The 21,315-nt window shown below is 43.5% G+C and overlaps 1 protein-coding gene across 1 annotated transcript in view; it reads right to left on the bottom strand.

The window, feature by feature from the left end:
- Window positions 1–3,018: 3,018 nt before the first annotated feature.
- Window positions 3,019–21,315, bottom strand: part of LOC124798913 (thrombospondin type-1 domain-containing protein 4-like) — a 217,450-nt gene continuing 199,153 nt past the window's right edge. The window contains exons 5-8 of the mRNA XM_047262444.1: window positions 13,103–13,196; window positions 9,008–9,110; window positions 3,128–3,270; window positions 3,019–3,027 (exon numbers count right to left, since the gene is read on the bottom strand). Coding sequence (XP_047118400.1) covers window positions 3,019–3,027; window positions 3,128–3,270; window positions 9,008–9,110; window positions 13,103–13,196 — 349 coding nt within the window. The remainder of the gene's footprint in view (window positions 3,028–3,127; window positions 3,271–9,007; window positions 9,111–13,102; window positions 13,197–21,315) is intronic.

Below are 21,315 nucleotides of genomic sequence, written 5' to 3'. Positions count from 1 at the left end.
TCGGCTTACAACCGAAGTTGTCGGCTGAGCTACACTGCCTGAAAAAAATCATTGAGCTGCAGACCTCTTTGACAGGTAGAACAGCAAGCAGGAAGCGTCGTTCGTATTCAGTATTGTTATCAGGCTTAACTGAGTATGTAAAGGACGTGAACAGCGTCATATGATCACACAGAGATGCCACGTACCTGTCTGAGATTGCTTTATCAGTGTGAATGGGACCTCATTGTGCGTATATGATCACCTGGGCGGATAGTGTGGCATCCACATTCTTGTGATATTCAGATGTGAACTGTGTGGGAACCTAAGAACACATTATTGACACCATAAGGGAGATCCATCGTACTGTGCACCAATCACATGGCAAACTCTTCAGACTTGCGGATACCATCCGAGAACAAGTAATGGTCTCCCCGCAAACGGAATCAGTGCGTGCACAGAGGCCAGAAGGCTGCAGTTTCATCCTGATAAACAGGCTCATGATGACAAGTCCTTTGTAAATTGACCCTGCATTGTAATCACTGTAACATGAAGTACCCTTTCAAGCCGTGAAGTTTCATTTCATTTGCTCCTCCTCTTCTGGATGCTTGATCTTTTTTGTCAAACAGTGCATTTGCTATCGACTCACAGCAACGAACGCAACCACAACCTGCTGTCCCGTCATGTGGATCCGCTTGTCCGCCTGCTGGGACCGGCAGGTGCCGGCAGGGTATCTCTATATGACAATGCACCATGTCCTCGCCTGGTAATTATTTTGAAATGGTTTTGACCATCTCAATCGCCTGACCACCGACGACCTTAAACCCCCGCGCCTCATACCCAGGGACGCGATCCAGATAGTTGCGGTTGGGTTTCTTCCCATCTCCGTGCAATTTCCTTGTGTGGTGGGCGCTAGTTGTGTGGTCATCTGGAGGAAAGACTTCACAGCAGTTTGGGTGTCTCATTGAGCCTTACCACGGCGCATCCACCTGTCATCACAGAAAAGTAAATTTATCATCCTCCAAGCTAACTGTGTTGATCATGAGTATAATTATAAATAACAAATCCGAGATCTATTTGGTCTCGATTCATTCAATTTACTTTTCAGATTATATATACAGTTAATACATTCCTGGAGAACCATATTACAGTCTCGTTGTGGAACAAGCGTAACGTAATTTTTTTCATTGTTGTTAAGGATGTATTAGTTTCATAGCTGCAAGGAAAGATCCAAATGTAACTTCTTTAATTAGCTAAATATTTAACCCTAATACAGATTCAGATTTCAGTAGTTCGGGACTCCTGAAAATAGACGTTGAGACACAATTTAATTTGTTTAATTTTAAAATCTTTCCATTCTCTCCCGTGAATAATTATCCAAGCGAGCTACTAGTGAGGCAAAGAGAGTCCCGCAACGTTAGAGAGAGGACTTACAGCCCCAGCGTTTGGTTTACAACCAAGGGAAACTCCTAAAAAACCTTGGTAGCAACCAGAAGATTAGAATTATTATTAACTAATTTCTCTGATTGTACATCCGAAACAATGGACCAGAGCGAATTTGAGTAACTGTTTTAGTGTGCGACACAGTTCAGTCGTCGGCTTGCAAGTATTTACTTTTGTTTTTATATTTTGTATATCTTTTATTCCGTACTGAAAGTACGGCGTTCTGCTGTTAGAAACGATAGGTGGCTTCCCGCTGGAAGTATTTGGGAGTGGATTTTCAGTTCCGGCATTAGCCTGACCACCAACGAAAACATACAGAAAACCCTGATCGAAACCGAGGAGGAAACCCAGTTTCTGTGTCTGGGAGAAAGTTGTTAGCGTTCGTAGGTGTGTGTGTGTGTGTGTGTGTGTGTGTGTGTGTGTGTGTGTGTGTGTGTGTGTCGATATGTGCAATGTACCTGTATCTGTTGTAATTATTTCGGTCACATCTGTCAGAACGTAAAATGTAAAAGTCATCAGGTTACCTTCCATTAGGAGCGTGGGTGCTCTCAGCGACTGTGAAATGAAAGCACAGAAATGAAAGCACAGAACTCAATCATCTTTTATTGCTGGTTTTATTCGGCAAATCTAAATTTCGGCTAGTGCCTAGCCATTGCTAACGCACTAATTCATAGGATCAATACCTGTTAGTCTCCTGTTGTTCGGGCGTCTGTCACAGTTCTTTCAAGTTTACTCTTCAGACTACTTCAAGCAGTCTTTCAAGATAACAGGAGACTTACAGGCATTGATACTATGAATTAGAACGTTAGTAATGGCTAGGCACTAGCCGAAATCTAGATTTGCCGAATAAAACCTCCAAAAAAATAAATAAATAAAAAATAAAACAAAATAAAAAAAGAATGATTGATTGCTGTTCTCTAACATTTGGGCTTCGCTTTTCTCCAGATGGATTTTCTGGGGGGGGGGGGGGGGGGGGGAGGGTATTTTCATCTGTTTACAGACATATCAGTCAAAATATGATACCGACAACCATGCAGATACCGTGCGGCAGCTGTGAATACTTTATTTTTTCTGATATATCTGGCTCCGTCGATGTTAAAAAATGGGATGAAAACACACTGGAATGAAAGTAAGCTGAAGTCTGCTCCCTCCGCTCCCTTCTTTCATGTACAGATTACTCACGATTCTTCATACCGTTTTCAGTAGCGATGAGACGGGGACGGTATAAATAAAAATTAAGAAAATTATAGTAATACCAACATCATTAAGCGACAAAGTGCTTCCAGTCTTCACAAGTCATTTGGTTAATTCAGCATAAACAGTGTTCAGTGTTTCGTTTGAAAATCATTCATCATTCAGGCTATATGAACTATTACAAGAGATACAGTATTAAAGTTGATAGTACCTGGTGCCCTGTTACCCTTTGTTTGATTTATCAGTAACGAAAGATATACACGCAGTGTACTACTTACCTTTATGCACGTTTAGTGCCTTATTGTGAATCGTGTGTTGAACCACAACGCTGCACCACATACGTTACAAAACACAGGAGCGTTTTTTGTGTATCTTTATTTACCCTATCTTTATGGAGCGTCTCCATCAGAGGCTCTGTAACACTGTAAGTCTTATCACTGTAGCGCTGAGAGAGTGGCAAGCCTACAGTTAAGATCGGAGAAGAGACTAGAGTGGAGTGGCTGCTGGCGCCTACCTGGCAGACACCCGCGACGCAGACGTGCCTGGCGGGCGGCGGCGTCTCCCCGCGGCAAGGCGTCCCGTCCACCACAGTCTTGTTGAGCGTTGCGTAGAAGCGGAAGCCCGCCGCGCGGCAGTTCAACTCGCACGGGTTGGGCGCTGTCGAAATAACAAGCATAAACAAGGACTCTTCAGTTCCGTGTCTGAATCTGCTGAAGAAGAGTGATGTTAAGTTTGGCTCTCACTGACAATTGAAAAGAGAAAGGAAAAGGCTAACCAAATAGGTTTATACTGGATCTTCCTTTATTAACGGTTTCATTCATAATTTCATTCAACAGGAATGCAAAGTATCAGTGCAGCCACTACAGGACGGCCAGGTGATGAACTATCTTGATAAAAAAAAAGGTTAAAGACATATGTATTGTCGTTAATCCAGGCAACGCTCAATACACATCCTGTAACTATAAGCTGTTCAGTCTGTTCCAAAGAGATATTTGAGATTACAACATAAATTGCAAGTTCACACTGTATATTTAATTAAGCACACTGTATATTTAATTAAGCATTTAGAACATGTGTGATTAGCAGCGTAAGTGATCCACAGTTTATTCTGTTTCAACAAATTAGAAATTTTTCAAATCGTTTCCTCGAGACTCGACTACACATTGTGACAATACAGAAGCTTGATGCATCATTATCTGATTTTATTCCTAAAACTCCTGCAGAAAAATCTGTAATAAGCTGTGATATGCTGACGACAGATTCACATTACACATTTACACGCATAAGTTCTTTGTCGTTACTGTTTGTTCTTAGAAAATAATAAAAAAAAATTGATCATAATGGACCAACACTAGCAACAATTTAAGTGTTTAATATTAACACAGGCATTACAAATCAAAGCATTTAGTTGGTTGAAAATGGTTTGTTGGGTATACAGTGAATTTAAATGTACACAATAAATTTATTTTGGTAAACTCCTTCTGAAAACTATTTTTTTAATATAGTATAATTCATGTCATTACAACAGTATATAATAAATCTGAATTATTCAGCTGTACTGAGTACTATAGTAATTCACTTGGTATGTATGTAAATTGATTCATGAAGCTTACTGGGAGATTAAAGGTGTGAGCAGGACTGGTGTCTGGAACATGGGAGGTTTGCCTTTCACGGGCAAGAGCTCTACCGATTGACCTATCCAAGCAAGACTCACGACCCTTTCTCCCATCTGTATTGTATTCATGATCTATTTAACAAGTATTAATGTATGTAAAGTAATGGTCTTCTGCAGGAATCGTTCCCGTGCCGAAGAATACAATGATCTTTACTTTCACGCAACACCTTTTAAATGTAATTGTGAAGCACGTCTTCACTTGGGCGTTAATTTCTACACATTGCGCGGTAGAAAACACTGTTCGCATTGCGATAAAGAGCAGGACGACGTTCTTCTGAACCTTCTACACCGCTGAAATCCCACGGACTTCGTGGATCTGCAACACCAGAGAACATGATCCCACCCATTTGGAGTGCAGCTCGAGCCTAATTTTTGCCCCGGAATACAGGTGGAACCAAAAGGTACCGTTCAAAACCATTCGGCGAAATTTGAATGTAAATCGAAGCAGCATTTTCAGCCCTAATATTTTGGTGCTCAGGGGCGCACGCGTAATTTTATTCTTACACCATATATATGACGAATTAGCTTGCCAGATATGCGCTGTCTGATAAAAAAATTCAGCTTCAAATAATCGACGAATATGTAAATGATTAGAGTTAGAATTCTCTGTGAAAGTAGAACGACACCAGAGGGTATTTATTAGTGTTGTTCGTGATTATCACGCCTAGTAGAATGCTCCGGTTTGTAGAACTTACGGACGAAAGTGATGTGTCACTGCCTAATAACGCATTTCGATGAAACCTGGACCGTACGGAGAAAGAACTACTACAGTACGAAACGAAACAAAGATGTACTCAATGAGACGAACAGAAAAGACTCTTTTATTGAAATACGATAACTGCGAGGGTTGGAACTTTAATAGAATGGTTCAAATGGCTCTGATCACTGTGGGACCCAACTGCTGTGGTCATCAGTCCCCTAGAACTTAGAACTACTTAAACCTAACTAACCTAAGGACATCACACACACCCATGCCCGAGGCAGGATTCGAACCTGCGACCGTAGCGATCGCGCGGTTCCAGACTGAAGCGCCTAGAACCGCTCGGCCACACCGGCAGGAAACTTTAATAGAGGCAACTATTTATTTACAGCTAGTACAAAATAGACACGTGTTTCAAAGTTTTACTGATCTTCAGAGTAGTCACCAACATTGTGTAAAACCCGTTGTCAGCGATGTGGAAGTCGTAGGATACTCTTAGCAGCGCCAGTTGTGTTGACAATTCGATCGGCGCGGTCTATTGCCCAACGAATTTGTAGCAGTTCTGAAGCTAATGCCGTGAAGTGTTTCCTTCAGTTTAGAAATCGAGTTGAACTCACAAGGTTTCAATTCAGGGGAGTGCAGTAGGTGGTATAGCACTTAGCAGCCCCATTAGTCAAACAAATCAGTAACAAGAACATCCTGGCAGATTAAAACTGCGTTACGGACCGAGACTCGAATTCGGGACCTTTGCCTCTCGCGGGTAAGTGCTCTACCAACTGAGCTACCCAAGCACGACTCATAACCCGGCCTCATAGCTTTAATTCCGCCAGTACCTCGCCTCCTACCTTCCAAAATTCACAGAAGCTCTCCTGCAGACCTTGCAGAATTAGTACTCCTGGAAGAAAGGATATTGCAGAGACATGGCTTAGCCACAGGCTGGGGGATGTTTCCAGAATGAAACTGCCCACGAAAGGCAAAGGTGCAAGCTGTTACTGATTCGTTTGGCTGATGGGGCTGCTAAATGCTATACCACCTGCTGCACTCCCCTGAATTAAGCCCTCGTGAGTTCAACTCGATTTCTAAACTGAAGGAAACACTTCACGGCATTTGCTTCACAAGGGCTACAAATTCGTCGGGCTATAGACCGCGCCGCTCGAACTGTCAACACAACCGGCACTGCTAAGAGTATTCTACGAGTTCCACATCACTGGCAACGGGTTATACTCAATGCTGGTGACTACTCTGAAGGTCAGTAATACTTTGAAACACGTATCTATTTTGTACGAGCTGTAAATAAATGGTTGCCATTATTAAAGTTCCAACCCTCGCACAATGAAGTCACCGCAATTCATGATGGCACTCAGGACATTACAAAAGGTCGGACATGGTTCTTAAAAGGCTCTGTCATCAACACTGAATCTAATACATGCTCTGTAATATGCTCCTCTGCAGTCACCAGACTGGTAAGGAATTCTTCTGCTACTGCTTTCCATTCCTCAGCAGTGCGGTTGACACCTCCTGAATGTTCTTTTGTGCACATTGTCGTGCTGAAAAACGTCTCCCCAAAGCATCCTACACATGCTCGATGCATTTAAGTAGGGGGACCGGGAAAGCCACGCTATTCGCGGAATATCCTCTCCTTCCAAGAGCTCCTCTACTTGCACTGTTCGATGCGGTCACGTATTGTCATCTATAAACGTCAAGTCAGGATCGAATGTACCTCCGAAAATTCGCTTATGGGGAATGAGTACAGTTTCATGATAATGGTGACCAATGATTGTACCGTACTGAAAAACTCGGAGGTCAGTACACCCGTGCAACATGATGCCTCCCCACACAACACCACCTTGACCATTAAAACAATCATGTTTGACAATGTCCCTGGGTGTATAATGTGCACCCTCCCCTCGCCATTTGAGGGTACGCCCAGAACTCTTAAAATGATCGTCGTGGTGCTCCTGGCGTTACGTTATGAAGAGATATAACGTTGATTTTGGATAATGACGTCAATACTGTCGAGTTCTTTGTAAATTTCACTCGATTTTGTAAGGACTGGAATAATACCGCATATCTTCTCAACCCGTGAAGTGTCATTTTTTTCGTTTCCTTCTCCCCTTCTGATTGGTTCACTTTTCTTGTTCATCGCTGTAAATATTAAATAATATAATTACAAAATTTGGTACAATTTTCAGAATCAGGTAGTGCACTGGCTCACGTTTGTTGAATAATTCTAAGAAAGTACTATTTTCAAGCAATTTTTGTGACAGAAAGTACCTGCTGCTCATGTATAGTTTCAAAATATAAAACTGATTGTAACATTCTGGGGTTACGATTTTACTTTGTATATATATTTTCAATCTTCCCTAGCTTTTGTAATCACTTTGGAAAGATTGCTATAATGGTGGATATATCGCATATCTGTAACATATATTGCCATGGCACATGATATTTTTGTAATGAAAATGTTTCATTAGCATCTCTAGTGTCCCAATAAAAATGATATAACATTCTAAATTGTATTATTCTAACAATATTTAGCTCTATATTTTATCTCTACATTTTAAATCAAAACGATTGACACCATTAATTTCGTTACAGAAATCAATGAAGTCCATTAATTTATAAATTATGCTGCTTACAAGGGCGGCTCAGTGCTGACAATTTACCTGTAAATTATGTTACTTATAAGCGCCACTCAGTGCTGACAAATTCCTCAAAGTGGTTACGGGAAGAGCTGACGATGACACGGCAGTTATTACTAGGAGTAAAACAAAAAGTGCCGAAAATGGAAGCAAGGACTAATAATTATTCTTTATGGTCGTTGCTCTATTATATACAGTTTATAGAAAAAGAAAATAATTCAAGAATTTTGAGGGGTAGTTCTTGAACTAACAATAATGAAGAAATGATTGGAGGGAACCTTATTTTGACTTCATTTGGATAGTTAATATAATCCTCATTTAAAGGGAACGCATTGGATATGTTGCTTAAAGACGATAGTTTCTCTGTCTACAACAATTATATTTTTAATGACTGTCTGTAATAATTCGAAATTTTGTGCCAAAGGAGAACACGAACCCCGATCCCTGCCTTACGCAGGCTGCATTCACACATCTATTAAATTTGTAGTAACCTCGTGGACCAACTCATACTCGGTACAGGCTACTCTCTGTTCTCCATCGACGGCGCTCTGGTTGTTATGCAACCCACCCGCCACTTCTGCTGCAGCCATTGCCACGGCGTTAGGCGCTAAGGATCCACAGTGCAAAGGGAGAGGTGGCATTTCTTCTTCAGGTATTTTAGGGAGGGAATGGTATTTTTCTAAATGAAAAAAATGATGAATATGTGACAGTCTCTAGACGCATTCGCTGATTATTAATATAAAATTTCTTACAAAATATTGCATCTGTCGTACGAGGAAGCAAGCGCCGGGCGCATGGCCCAGTTAACCACGTCCAGACCCTTGCTGGTTGTCTGCAACTGTAATGCACACTGATTCCTTTGTTTTAATTCTATGTCCCATATCTGTACCGGTGCCTAAAGACAAGTCATGACACTAACACTACAAACAACGCAAATCATTTAGTGCACAGTCTAAACATCATTCGTATGAAGTTGGGTACCCATACAGTAAATAGTTTTCCGTGTACACTGGCTCATGTAGCTAAAGTTTAATTATAACCACCCTGTACATTCAACTTATTACGAACACTGTAATCAGGTCTTTGATTATGCAGCCCTCACTGTACTCAAGATTCTCATCTTTGCCGATTGCATTCTGGCGTCATAGTTAGTTTCATTTATCCAACTGCAATGAGTAAAGATTATAAGCAGATTAATGTACTTCCTTTTATTAAAACTGACACTACATCTGCACATACTGACATACAAATTTCCGTATTATTTAACTGCACATTATTTTGAGTATCTGCCTACTGCCAACAATAGTTCCTTTGGCAAGGCGATATTCTTTTGGAGCTCTGTCAGTTGCTTTTCCTTCATATAACAGCTGTACTCACCCTGCAGGAAGGGCTCCCAGAGGTAGAGGCGCCCCATGAAGGGTTTTCCGTTGAAAGCTTCGCACTGCGCGCTACGGAAGTCCTTTGACCCAGGCGGGCATTCCTGAGAGACAAAAAACATTTCACGTTATTCAGCTTATTTCCTGTTCAAAGTAAGAGCATACAATACATGTCTTTTACCATCCATCAAAAACATGATATGGAGACGTATTTGCAGTTAACGCACTTGATTCTAATACATTATCCACAGTGTTATAAAATACAAGGACTGTAGAAACCGACAGGAACCGCACTCAAGGAACCTCAGTTTCAGCTCTGGAGAAGCGTTTGAACACCTTGGCGATAACGACCCCACGACTTATCATACAACATAGGTTGAAGTAAGGCAAACTTACATTGATAACATTTGTAGATTTACAAAAAGCTTATGACGATATTAGGTGGAATACATTATTTATAATATTAGCAGAGATAAAAAAATAACAGGAAGCGATAGCCTACCTACGGCTTATACAGAAATCAGATTTTATTTATAAGAGTGGAAGGAGATAAAGGCAAAAGACAGGTGAGAATGGAATGAGACAACGCTGTAGCCTCTTCCCAGCTTTACTGAATATGTAAAGTGAGCAAGCTGTGAAGGATATCAGTGAGAAATTTGGAAACGGAATTAAAGTTCAGGAGGAAGAAATGAAACTTCTGCCAATGATATTGTAATTCTGTCAGACACAGAGAAGACCAATTGATTGGAACTGATAGCGCTTTGAAGAGACATTCTAAGGTAAACATCAAGAAAAGCAAAACGGGGACAATGAAACGTGGTCGAATTAAATCAGGAGAGATGCTCATGGAAAACGTTAGGAAGTAAGACATAAAGTAGTAGAATAGTTTTGTTATTTGAGCAGGAAACAACTGACGATGGACGAAGCAGTCAGAGTGCAAAATATAGATTCGCAATAACAAGACAAAATTTATGGAAAAAAGAAATTAGAGTAGAATATAAATACTAATGTTAGGAAGTCTTATCAGAAGATATTTGTCTGCAGTGTAACCTTGTACAGAAGTGAAACGTGGACGGTAAACAGTTCAGACGACAAGAGAATAGAAGTTTTTGAAATGCGCTGCTAAAGATCAACATTACAGATTAAATAGCTATGTCAGGTAAGTAATGAGGGTTTTCTATTTTATTTTTTTTTTTTTGAGTCATCGCCGGCCGAAGTGGCCGCGCGGTTCTGGCGCTGCAGTCTGGAACCGCGAGACCGCTACGGTCACAGGTTCGAATCCTGCCTCGGGCATGGATGTGTGTGATGTCCTTAGGTTAGTTAGGTTTAACTAGTTCTAAGTTCTAGGGGACTAATGACCTCAGCAGTTGAGTCCCATAGTGCTCAGAGCCATTTGAACCATTTTGAGTCATCAGTTTTCTGGCTGGTTTGATGGAGCCCGCTACGACTTCCTCTACTGTGCCAGTCTTTTCATCTCAGAGTAGCACTTGCAACCTGAGTCCTCAATTATTTTCTGGATGTAGTTGTGTCTCTGTCTTCCCTGTACAGCTCACGGGTGCCATGTCCTATCACCCTGTAGCTTCTTCTTGCCGGTGTTTTCCTTATGTTCGTTTTCCCGCCGATTCTGAAGAGAACTTTCTCATTCCTTACCTTGTCAGTCCACATAATTTTCAATATTCTTCTGAAGCACCACATCTCAAAGGCTTTGATTCTCTACCGTTCTGGTGATACCACAGTCCATGTATCACAACCATACAATGTTGTGCATCAAACTTACATGCCCAGAAATTCCTTCCTCAAGCTAAGGCCTATCTTTGATACTAGCATGCTTCTCTTGTCCAGGAATGCACTTTTCGCCTGTGTTAACCTGCTTTTATTTCCTCCTTGCTGCGTCCGTCGTACGTTATTTTGCTGCCTAGGTAGGAAAATTCCTTAACTTCATCTACTTCGTGAAGCCCAGTTGTTGTTGTAAGTTCCCCATGTTCTCGTTTCTGCTAGTTCTCATTACCTCGGTCCTTCTTCGTTTTGTCTCAATCCATATTCTGTACTCATCAAACTGTTCATTCCATTGAACACAACCTGCAGTTTTTCTTCACTTTCGCTAAGGGTAGCAATGTCATCAGAAAATTTTATAATTAATCACTCTGAATTTTAATTCCACTTTTCAACCTTTCTTTTATTTCCGTGATTGTTTCTTCGATGTACAGATTCAATAGTAAGAGCGAAGCACTGCATCCCTGTCTTACACCCTTTTTCATCCGAGCTCTTCCTTCTTGGTCTTCCAGTCCTATTGTTCTCTCTTGGTTCTTGTACATATTGTATATTACCCACCTTTCCCTATTATTTACTCCTATTTTCATCAGATCTGCACTAATGTACATTGTCGAACATTTTTACAGGTCCGCAAATTCTATGAACTGTCTTGATGTTTCTTCAGTCTTGCTTCCATTATTAACTGCAACGCCTGAACTGCCTCTTTGGTGCCTTTACCTTCCGTAAAGGTAAACTGATTGTCATTCGCATCCTCAATTTTCTTTTCCATTCTTCTGTACGTTATTTTTGTCCGCAACTTGAATGCATGAGCTATCAAGCTGATTCTGCGATTATTCTCGCACTCGTCTACTTTTTCAATCTTCGGAATTGTGTAGATGATGTGTTTCCGAAAGTCTGATGGTACATCGCCAGTCTCATACATTCTGCGCTTCAACGTGAATAGTCGTTTTTCTGCAACTGCCACCAATGATTTTAGAAATTCCGGTGGGATGTTAGCTATCCTCCCCTGTCTTATTTGATTTTAAGTCTTTCAAAGCTCTTTTAGATTCTCATTTTTTGTGCTGTATCCCCTATCTCATCCCTTCTTCTATCACGTCATCAAACAAGTCTTTCGGGATGGTTCCTTTCAAAGGGCACGGCCGAATTCCTTCCCCGTCCTTCCCTAATCCGATGAGACCGATGACCTCGATGTCTGGTCTCCTTCCCCAAACAACCCAACCCAAACAAGTCTTCCCCCTTGTAGAGGCGTTCAATGTACTCTTTACACCTATCCGCTAGCTCCTCTGCTTTTAACAGTGGAATTCCCACTGAACTCTTTATGTTAGCACCCTTGCTTTTAATTCACCGTAGGTTGTTTTGACTTTCCTATATGCTGAATCCGTTCTTCAGACAATCATTTCTTTTTCGATGGCTGCACATTCTTTATGCAGCCACTTTGCCTTAACTCCCCTGCACTTCCAACCTATTTCGTTCCTAAGCGAATTGTATTTCTGCATTCCTGAATTTCGCTGAACATTTTTCTACTTCCTTCTTTCACCAATCAGCTGACGTATTTTATCTTTTATCCATGATTTCTTCGGAGTTGTCTTTCTTGCTCCTACGGTTTTCTTTCCAACTTCTGTAACTGTCCTCTTTAGAGATGTAAATTCCTCTTCCAGTGTACTGTTACTGAGCTATACATCATCGCAGTGTCTATAGTCTCAGCGAACTTCAAACGTATCTCTTCATTTCATAGTACTTCCGTATCCCACTTCTTTGTGCACTGATTCTACCTCACCAGTCTCTTGAACATGAGGCTACTGTTCATCGTTACTAAGTTGTTGTCAGAGTCTATATCTCCTCCTGAGTACGCTTTACAGTCCAATATCTAATTTCGGAATCTCTGCCTGACCTTGATGTAATCTAACTGAAATTTTCCATTATCTCTAGATCATTTCCAAGTGTACCTCCTCCTCCTCCTCCAGAGACTCTTCAACAGAGTATTCGCTATTACTAACTGGTATTTATTGCAGTGCTCAATTAGTCTTTCTCCTCTCTCATTTCTACTATCAAACCCATATCGCCTCGTAATCATTTCTTCAGCTCCCGCGCCCTTCAACCGCATTCCAATCCTCTCTGTCATCATCTGTCTTCATCTCTGCTTTCTGTCCAAGATGAGGCGCGATTCTGTTTCCCTTCCATCCATCGACAATTTGGTAGTCCCTTTTAGCCGGCATGCTTATAGAACTAAACAGAACGCGTTACAGGTGCGACGTGCATCGTATTGAGAAATACTTCGCACCCAAGAAAGGTCGCGATGTGTCCGGAACGTGCGCCAGCTCACCTGGTCGTTGCACACGTGGACGCGCTTGTAGACGCCCACGCAGTGGCTGCGAGGCGGCGGCTCCGTCAACCGGCGACGGCGCCGGGTCTCCATACTGCAACAAGAAACGCACACATACGTCTCTGTAGACTGACTGATACACTGCTTACCAATGCAGCAAACACAATTAAGCCAGTGATTGCCAGAAGCAACTACACTACTGACCACTAAAATTGCTACGCCAAGAAGAAATGCAGATGATATACGGGTATTCACAGGACAAATATGTATTACTAGAACTGACATGTGATTACATTTTCACGCACTTTGGGTGCATAGATCCTGAAGAAACAGTACCCAGAACAACCACCTCTGTCCTTAATAACGGCCTTGATACGCCTGGGCATTGAGTCAAACAGAGCTTGGATGGCTTGTACAGGTACAGCTGCCCATGCAGCTTCAACACTATACCACAGTTCATCAAGAGTAGTGACTGGCGTATTGTGACGAGCCAGTTGCTCGGCCACCATTGGCCAGGGCAGCAATCGAACAATTTCTGTATCCAGAAAGGCCCGTACAGGACCTGCAACATGCGCTCGTGCATTATCCTGATGAAATGTACGGTTTCGCAGGGATCGAATGAAGGGTAGAGCCATGGGTCGTAACACATCAGAAATGTAACGACCACCGTTCGAAGTGCCGTCAGTGCGAACGAGAGGTGACCGAGACGTGTAACCAGTGGCACCCCATACCATCACGCCGGTTGATACGCCAGTACACCGATGAAGAATACAGGCTTCCAATGTGCGTTCACCGCGATGTCGCCAAACACGGATGCGAGAATCATAATGCTGTAAACAGAACCTGGATTCATCCGAAAAAATGACGTTTTGCCATTCGTGCACCCAGGTTCGTCGTTGAGTACACCATCGCAGGAGCTCCTGTGTGTGATGCAGCGTCGAGGGTAACCGCAGCCATTGTCTCCGAGCTAATAGTCCATGCTGCTGCAAACGTCGTCGAACTGTGTGTGCAGATGGTTGTTGTCTTGCAAACGTCCCCATCTGTTGGCTCAGGGAACGAGACGTGGCTGCACGATCCGTTACAGCCATGCGGATAAGATGTCTGTCATCTCGACTGCTAGCGGTACGAGGCCGTTGGGATCCAGCACGGCGTTCCGTATTACCTCCTGAACCCACCGACTCCATATTCTGCTAACAGTCATTGGATCCGACCAACGCGAGCAGCAATGTCGCGATACGATAAACCACAATCGCGATACACGAGGCATCACAACAACGTTTCACCAGGCAACGCCGGTCAACTGCTGTTTGTGTATGAGAAATCGCTTGGAAACTTTATTCATGCCATCACATTGTAGGTGTCGCCACTGGGGCCAACCTTGTGTGAATGCTCTGAAAAGCTAATCATTTGCATATCACAGCATCTTCTTCCTATCGGTCGAATTTCGCGTCTGTTGCATGTCATATTCGTGGCGCAGCAATTTTAATGGCCAGTAGTGTATAATTTCGATACTCATTATGCAGTCCTGTCTACGGTCAGGTGTAGTTTTAGATTTTGTTCCAAAAAATCTATAAAACCTTGCTAGTCGACATGACATATGAAATTAAATATATCCTCATATTCAAAGTAAAATAATACGTGATTAGGAACTCCTTATAGAAATGGTCAGAATGTCTCGACCCAGACCTGTGAATTTTCTTACGCGTGCATTAAGCAAGGTTTTGCCTATACATAGACAGTTGAGAACGTTGTAAGAATAATTTTGCTTTGCCTGAAGAATTACATAAAGACAGCAGTGAAATTTTTCAAAGTAGCTATTTTCTCCTGACATACACGTACATACACTATGTGATCAAACGTATCCGGACACCCCCAAAAACACACTTTTTCATATTATGTGCATTGTGCTGCCACCTACTGCCAGGAACTCCATATTATCGACCTCAGCAGTCATTAGACATAGTGAGAGCAGAACGGGCCGCTCCGCGGAACACTCAGACTTCAAACGTGGTCAGGTGATTTGGCGTCACTTCTGTCATACGTCTGTACGCGAGATTTCCACACTCCTAAATATCTATAGGTCCACTGTTTCCGATATGATAGTGAAGTGGAAACGTGAAGGGACACGTACAGCAGAAAAGCGTACAGGCCGATTTTGTCTGTTGACTGACAGAGACCGCCGACAGTTGAAGAGGGTCGTAATTTGTAATAGGCACACATCTATCCAGACCATCACACAGGAATTCCAAACTGCATCAGGATCCACTGCAGGTACCATGACAGTTAGGCAGGAGGTGAGAAAACTTTTATTTCGTGGCCGAGCGGCTGCTCATAAACCACACATCACGTCGGTAAATGCCAAACGACGCCACACTTGGGTAACGAGCATTAACATTGGACGATTGAACAGTAAAAAAACGTTGTGTGGATCGACGAATCACGGTACACAATGTGGTGATCAGATGGCAGGGTGTGGGTAAGGCGAATGCCCAGTGAACGTCATCTGCCAACAGTAATATTCGGAGGCGGTGGTGGTATGATTTGGTCGTGTTTTTCACGGAGGTGGCTTGCACCCCTTGTTGTTTTGCGTGACACTATCACAGTACAGGCCTACATTGATGTTTCAAGCACCTTCTTGCTTCCAACTGTTGAAGAGAAATTCATGGATGGCGATTGCATTTTTCAACACGATCGCCCACCTGTTCATAATGCACAGCCTGTGGCGGAGTGGTTACGCGACAGTAACATCCCTGTAATGGACTGGCCTGCACGGAGTCCTGACCTGAATCCTATAGAACACCTTTGGGATGTTTTGGAACGCCGTCTTCGTGCCAGGCCTCACCGACCGATATCGGTGCCTCTCCTCAGTGCAGAACTCGGTGAAGAATGGGCTGCCATTCCCCAAGAAACCTTCCAGCACCTGATTGAACGTGTGCCTGCGAGAATGGAAACTGTCATCAAGGCTAAAGGAGCGTCAATACCATACTGAATTTCAGCATTACCGATGGAGGGCGCCACGAACTTGTAATTCATTTTCAGCCAGGTGTCGGGATACTTTTGATCACATAGTGTATGTAATCTGAATCAACTTCCACCTCGAAAATTTTGATGTTACATATCACTTGGTATGAGGGCGACGACAGTTGTGGTAATACATTTCAGCTGATGAAAAGCATAACAGCTACGTCAAAATTATTTATTATTCACGATTAGTTTCATCAAATTCTAGAAACATCTTCAGGTGACAAACTCTTGACATAAAGAAGATACAAAAATTAGAACCATCTTACCCCAAGATGTATCGAATTGACACAATGTTGATTAGCAAGTAAGGAATACGGACCTTTCAGTGCAGAGTGTCCTTAAAATCTCCGTTAGGGTAATTAACAAGAATCCCCTATCTTCAGGCACAAAGCTGGCGTCATACAGCAGGCAACCGTAACCAATAAAATAAAAAGATGAAAATATTTCGAAGAATGGTCGGAAAAACTTTCCGGGCATTTTGGTATAAGTGACATTTGGCTTTCAGTGGCTCATTACGCAGTGATAAAATACTTACGGTTTATTCAATTTGTTACTCCAGTACTCAAGTCGTGAAAAACTTGTCAGAACCGTTCACAGTCACAGAAACGCTACGGGCCCTACAAGTCATAAGAAACGGCAAGGCCCCAGGTCTCGACAACATACACTCAGAGTTCTTAACGCACTGTGGACCAAAAACAGAAGAATGGCTGACGACATTTTACTCCAACATATTCCAGCCAAGAGTTTTGCCAAAGGAATTCAAGAGAGCAAAAATAATTGCCATCCTCAAACCAGGAAAGCCAGACGATAAACCAGAAACATATAGACCCATCTCTCTCTTAACTGTAGCATATAAACTGCTTGAGCGCCTCCTTTACAACGGATTATATCCAATCATATCGACCAAGCCGGCTTCAGACCCAATCGAGACTGCGAGGATCAGGTCCTCGCATTAACAACGTTCATTGAGCGGGGCTGTGAACAACGCCTGAAAACTGGTGCGGTTTTCGTCGATTTGACAGCAGCCTATGATACTGTCTGGAGAGAGGGTCTAACATATAAAACGATAACATGTAAAACGATAACATGTAAAACGATAACGTCTCTTTTAGAGAACATGTTTTCAAATAGAGTCTTGCATATCTCAATGAGTGGCTCTTTCAGCAAATCAAAACTCGTGAGTAATGGTCTCCTCCAAGGGACAGTGTTTGTGCCTCTGCTGTTCAATCTCTATGTAGCCAACCAACTAATTGCCGCATCCAGAAAATCTATTTACGCAGATGACATCACTCTTGCATGTCACCGTACTAATGTGACTTATTTTGAACAGACTCTCACCCAAGATCTGCAATTGATGGCTGAATGCTTCACGAAATGGCGACTAATCCTAAGCGCACTTGAACAGAGACCTCATGCTTCCACCTAAAAAATAGGCTGGCTGAAACACCTCTACAGATATCTCTGAATGGTACGGCGCTTCCTTACAATTCCCATCTAAATTATCTGGCAATAACAATGGATCGCACTCTCTCTTATAAAGAACAACTATCAAGCATGGCCGCAAAACGGAAAACCCAAAACAACATCCTCTACAAATTAGCGGGAACGACCTGGGCAGCTGGTGAAGAGACACTCCGTACCACCGCTCTAAGCTTGGTCCACTGAACAGTTGAACACTGCGCATCGGTGTGGGAAAAGTAAATGCGGTGCTAAATGGGACGATGCGAATAATTGCTGGAACCATTAAAGCCACTCCACTCTACTGACTACCAGTCCTCAGTAACATCGAATCGCCTTATATACGACGATGCAACATACTCATAAGAGAGTTTAAAAAAGATCTCCAGTAATACAGCCCTGCCAATCCACCAGGATCTTACTGTATTTAGGAGACTCAAATCCAGAAATCTCAAAATGATGACTGCACAGCAACTTCTGGGCCAAAACTACAATGGCGTTGAAATCTGGGCAACGGAGTGGAGAAACAGAGCCAATACAAGATGACATACTTTAGTTAAGACTCTCAACCATCCAGCGGGCTTTCACCTCTCAAGGAAAACTTAAACTAACTTATGCTAAGAACAACACACACCCATGCCCGAGGGAGAACTCGAAAGTGGCGAAACTTTGATACTACAGCCCTATGTCTAGAACTCCGCCATAGCTGGTCCCAAACCCGGTTGAGAAGGGAGGAGGAGTAACACCTCGTTAAAAAAAACCTAGGTTTACATGGCCGCCGGCCGCCGGTGGCCGAGCGGTTCTGGTTGCTTCAGTCTGGAACCGCGCGACCGCTACGGTCGCAGGTTCGAATCCCGCCTCGGGCATGGATGTCCTTAGGTTAGTTAGGTTTAAGTAGTTCTAAGTTCTAAGGGACTGATGACCTCAGATGTTAAGTCCCATAGTGCCCAGAGCCATTGGAGCCATTTTTTTTTACCTGGCCCGGGTGATAGTACCTCGTGAGGACCCCTTGTCAGGGATACGGTGAAGACCTCAACGGCAGCGAAGGCGGAGAAGATGGACTTAGGTACGGCGGAGCTGGCGGAAGAGGCACCTTTTCTCTTTGTGTACAAAAAGAGTACAAGTAGCAACTGAACCCCAGAGGGGCAGCTACAGACAGCATCTGACTCATGGTGAGCGGCTCACTTTAGGCTGGGCTTCCTACTGCCTATGTGGAAAGTAACGGGAAACTAGGGAAACTACCACATTACATTCCAAGCAGTACATGGTATGTCTCCCCATGTGAAAAATTCCGAAGTTAAAATTTCCCCTCATTCGGATCTCCAGGAGGGGAACACATTGAGAATGTTTGAAAGAGAGAAAGGGACAGTGAAGGGAGGAAAGATACGGATTGGAATATGGAATATGAGGACACTATTGGAAACAGGAAAGCTAAAGAATGCAAAATAGAAGATGAAAAGGAAGAGATTAGACGCCTTCGGTTTGTGTGAAATGAGATGGGGAGAAAATGGGGAAATAGAAAGTGGAGATAATAAACTATTTTATTAAGGGAAAAGGGGTACCCGTGGTCTAGGACCCCTACACAACGGCGGTGCCCTTTGACAAGGTGCCCGTTCTCAAGTGTTTAGGAGTGCAATTCTATAGCAATGTCCACCGCACGGCGGCGGCTACGTACCGCCGGCTCCTACACCAGACACGTGCTCTGCTGCAGGACAACAAACTGCGTCGCTTGGATATGCTCCTCAGAACACATTATGTCAACACCTATCTTGTCTCAAAACTGAACTATTTTGCGCATATCCTTCCCTTGACAGCTACGATGGCCGACAGATTTCAAGCAGCATACGGACATTTCGTAAGCACCGGTCTGGTTTTTAAAGTCCGATACGCCATCCTGACACTGCCGCAGCAGGCGGGCGGTATCGGTTTAATTCACGTATATAACCGTGAGCGATCGCTTTGTCTCAACACTATGCGTCGCACGTGGACCTCTGCCCACGCCACTGTGACGGGCACCCTGATAGCGGAAGTGGCACCACACTCTCTGCATCCCCGGTTTCTGTAGGACACATTTCACCGGCACTCACCCACATCAGAGAGTTCTTTATTGACTTCAGCTAGTTACGGTCAGAACTTCCGACGACACGGAAGCCCAGCACAAAAGACTATTATCGCCTCTATCAACAGCGGCTACCTGTAAATACGGTCACCCACAGACATCCTGAAGTTGCCTGGAACGCGGTGTGGCGAGCGGTACACACGCCTTTTCTACCTACGACGGTGCGTTCATTGTGGTACGTGGTTGTGAATGGGAAGTTCGCTACTCGTCAGAGGTTACATTCCATACATCTGACGGACGACCTCTTGTGTCCGACATGCTCAGTCGCTGACTCGGATGCACACCGTCTGACGTCTACCGCGACCAGCGAGTGCTGGCTACTGACGCAGCGCATGCTGGCATTACTCTTGCGGCGATTGCCGGAGTCTATCTCCCCTGATGACGTATTGCGCCCCGACGGCGTATACTTTCCATCAACCAGAACGAACGCCGTTAACTGGCTAAAAGGCATGGCCGTTTACTACATATTTTGCGATGCTCCCTAAGGCACACTCGACTTTTGGTCCCTATTGATGACGACACATGCAGCTTTCAGCCGCCACCCGCAGTACAGAACTCGTTTCGCAAATTATTTAGGTTCATTATTTGCGGATCTTCCTGCTCACTGGGGCGTTCCGGGTAGAGACGCTGAAAATGAAGAAGAATCCTGGAGCGTATTGATCCTCTACGGACGGAATAGGGGGGAACCCCTCCCAACAGACGAGAAGACGACTCGGACGCTCGGCTACGGCAGTTGTAGGATCTTTCTTTGTAATGAAACAAAAATAAAACCATAATAAAAAAATGTTAAAAAATTAAAGAAATAAATAAATGAAACAACATCGACAAACCCACTACATCCTCTTCCTGATCCTTCGATCCTCGAACTCGAACACGTTGCTTGGGCGTGGCGGCGGAGGGGCCAGGCTTCGAGTGTCGACCCCTGCCCTACCCGTCGTCCTGCTCCTGCAGCGGTTCATTAGTTTAAAAAAAAAAAAAGAAAAAAAAGGGGTAGCGACTTTGATTCATAATCAAAACGTCTTCGGTCCCGGGTTTGATCCCCGCCACTGCCTAAATTTTGATAAATAATCAGCATTGGCGGCCGAATACTTCCAGCATAAGAAGTCAGCCTCATTCTGCCAACGGCCCTGTCAAAGAGGGCGGAGGAGCGGGTAGAGGTTCAGGGCACTCTCTTGTCCTAGGGGTGGGAAATTGCCCCCAAAGGCAGAAGAATCAGCAATGATCAACGACATGAGGATGCAGAAGACAATGGAAACCACTGCATTAAACACACGTAACGTGTATCCACAGGACTCGTGGCCTGTATTTGAAGAAGTGTCATGATGATGTCTCCATTGGCAAAAGATTCCGGAATAGTCCCCCATTCGGATCTCCGGGAGGGGACTGCCAAGGGGGAGATTACCATGAGCAGAAGATTGAATAATCAACGAGAGGATAACGTTCTACGAGTCGGGGCGTGGAATGTCAGAAGCTTGAACGTGGTAGGGAAACTAGAAAATCTGAAAATGGGACTGCAAAGGCTCAATCTAGATATAGTAGGGGTCAGTGAAGTGAAATGGAAGGAAGACAAGGATTTCTGGTCAGATGAGTATCGGGTAATATCAACAGCAGC

The sequence above is a fragment of the Schistocerca piceifrons genome, chromosome 5 (assembly GCF_021461385.2).
Source record: "Schistocerca piceifrons isolate TAMUIC-IGC-003096 chromosome 5, iqSchPice1.1, whole genome shotgun sequence".
Taxonomy (NCBI): domain Eukaryota; kingdom Metazoa; phylum Arthropoda; class Insecta; order Orthoptera; family Acrididae; genus Schistocerca; species Schistocerca piceifrons.
The sequence above is the reverse complement of the archived record's forward strand: the minus strand, read 5'-3'. Positions and strand labels throughout refer to the sequence as shown.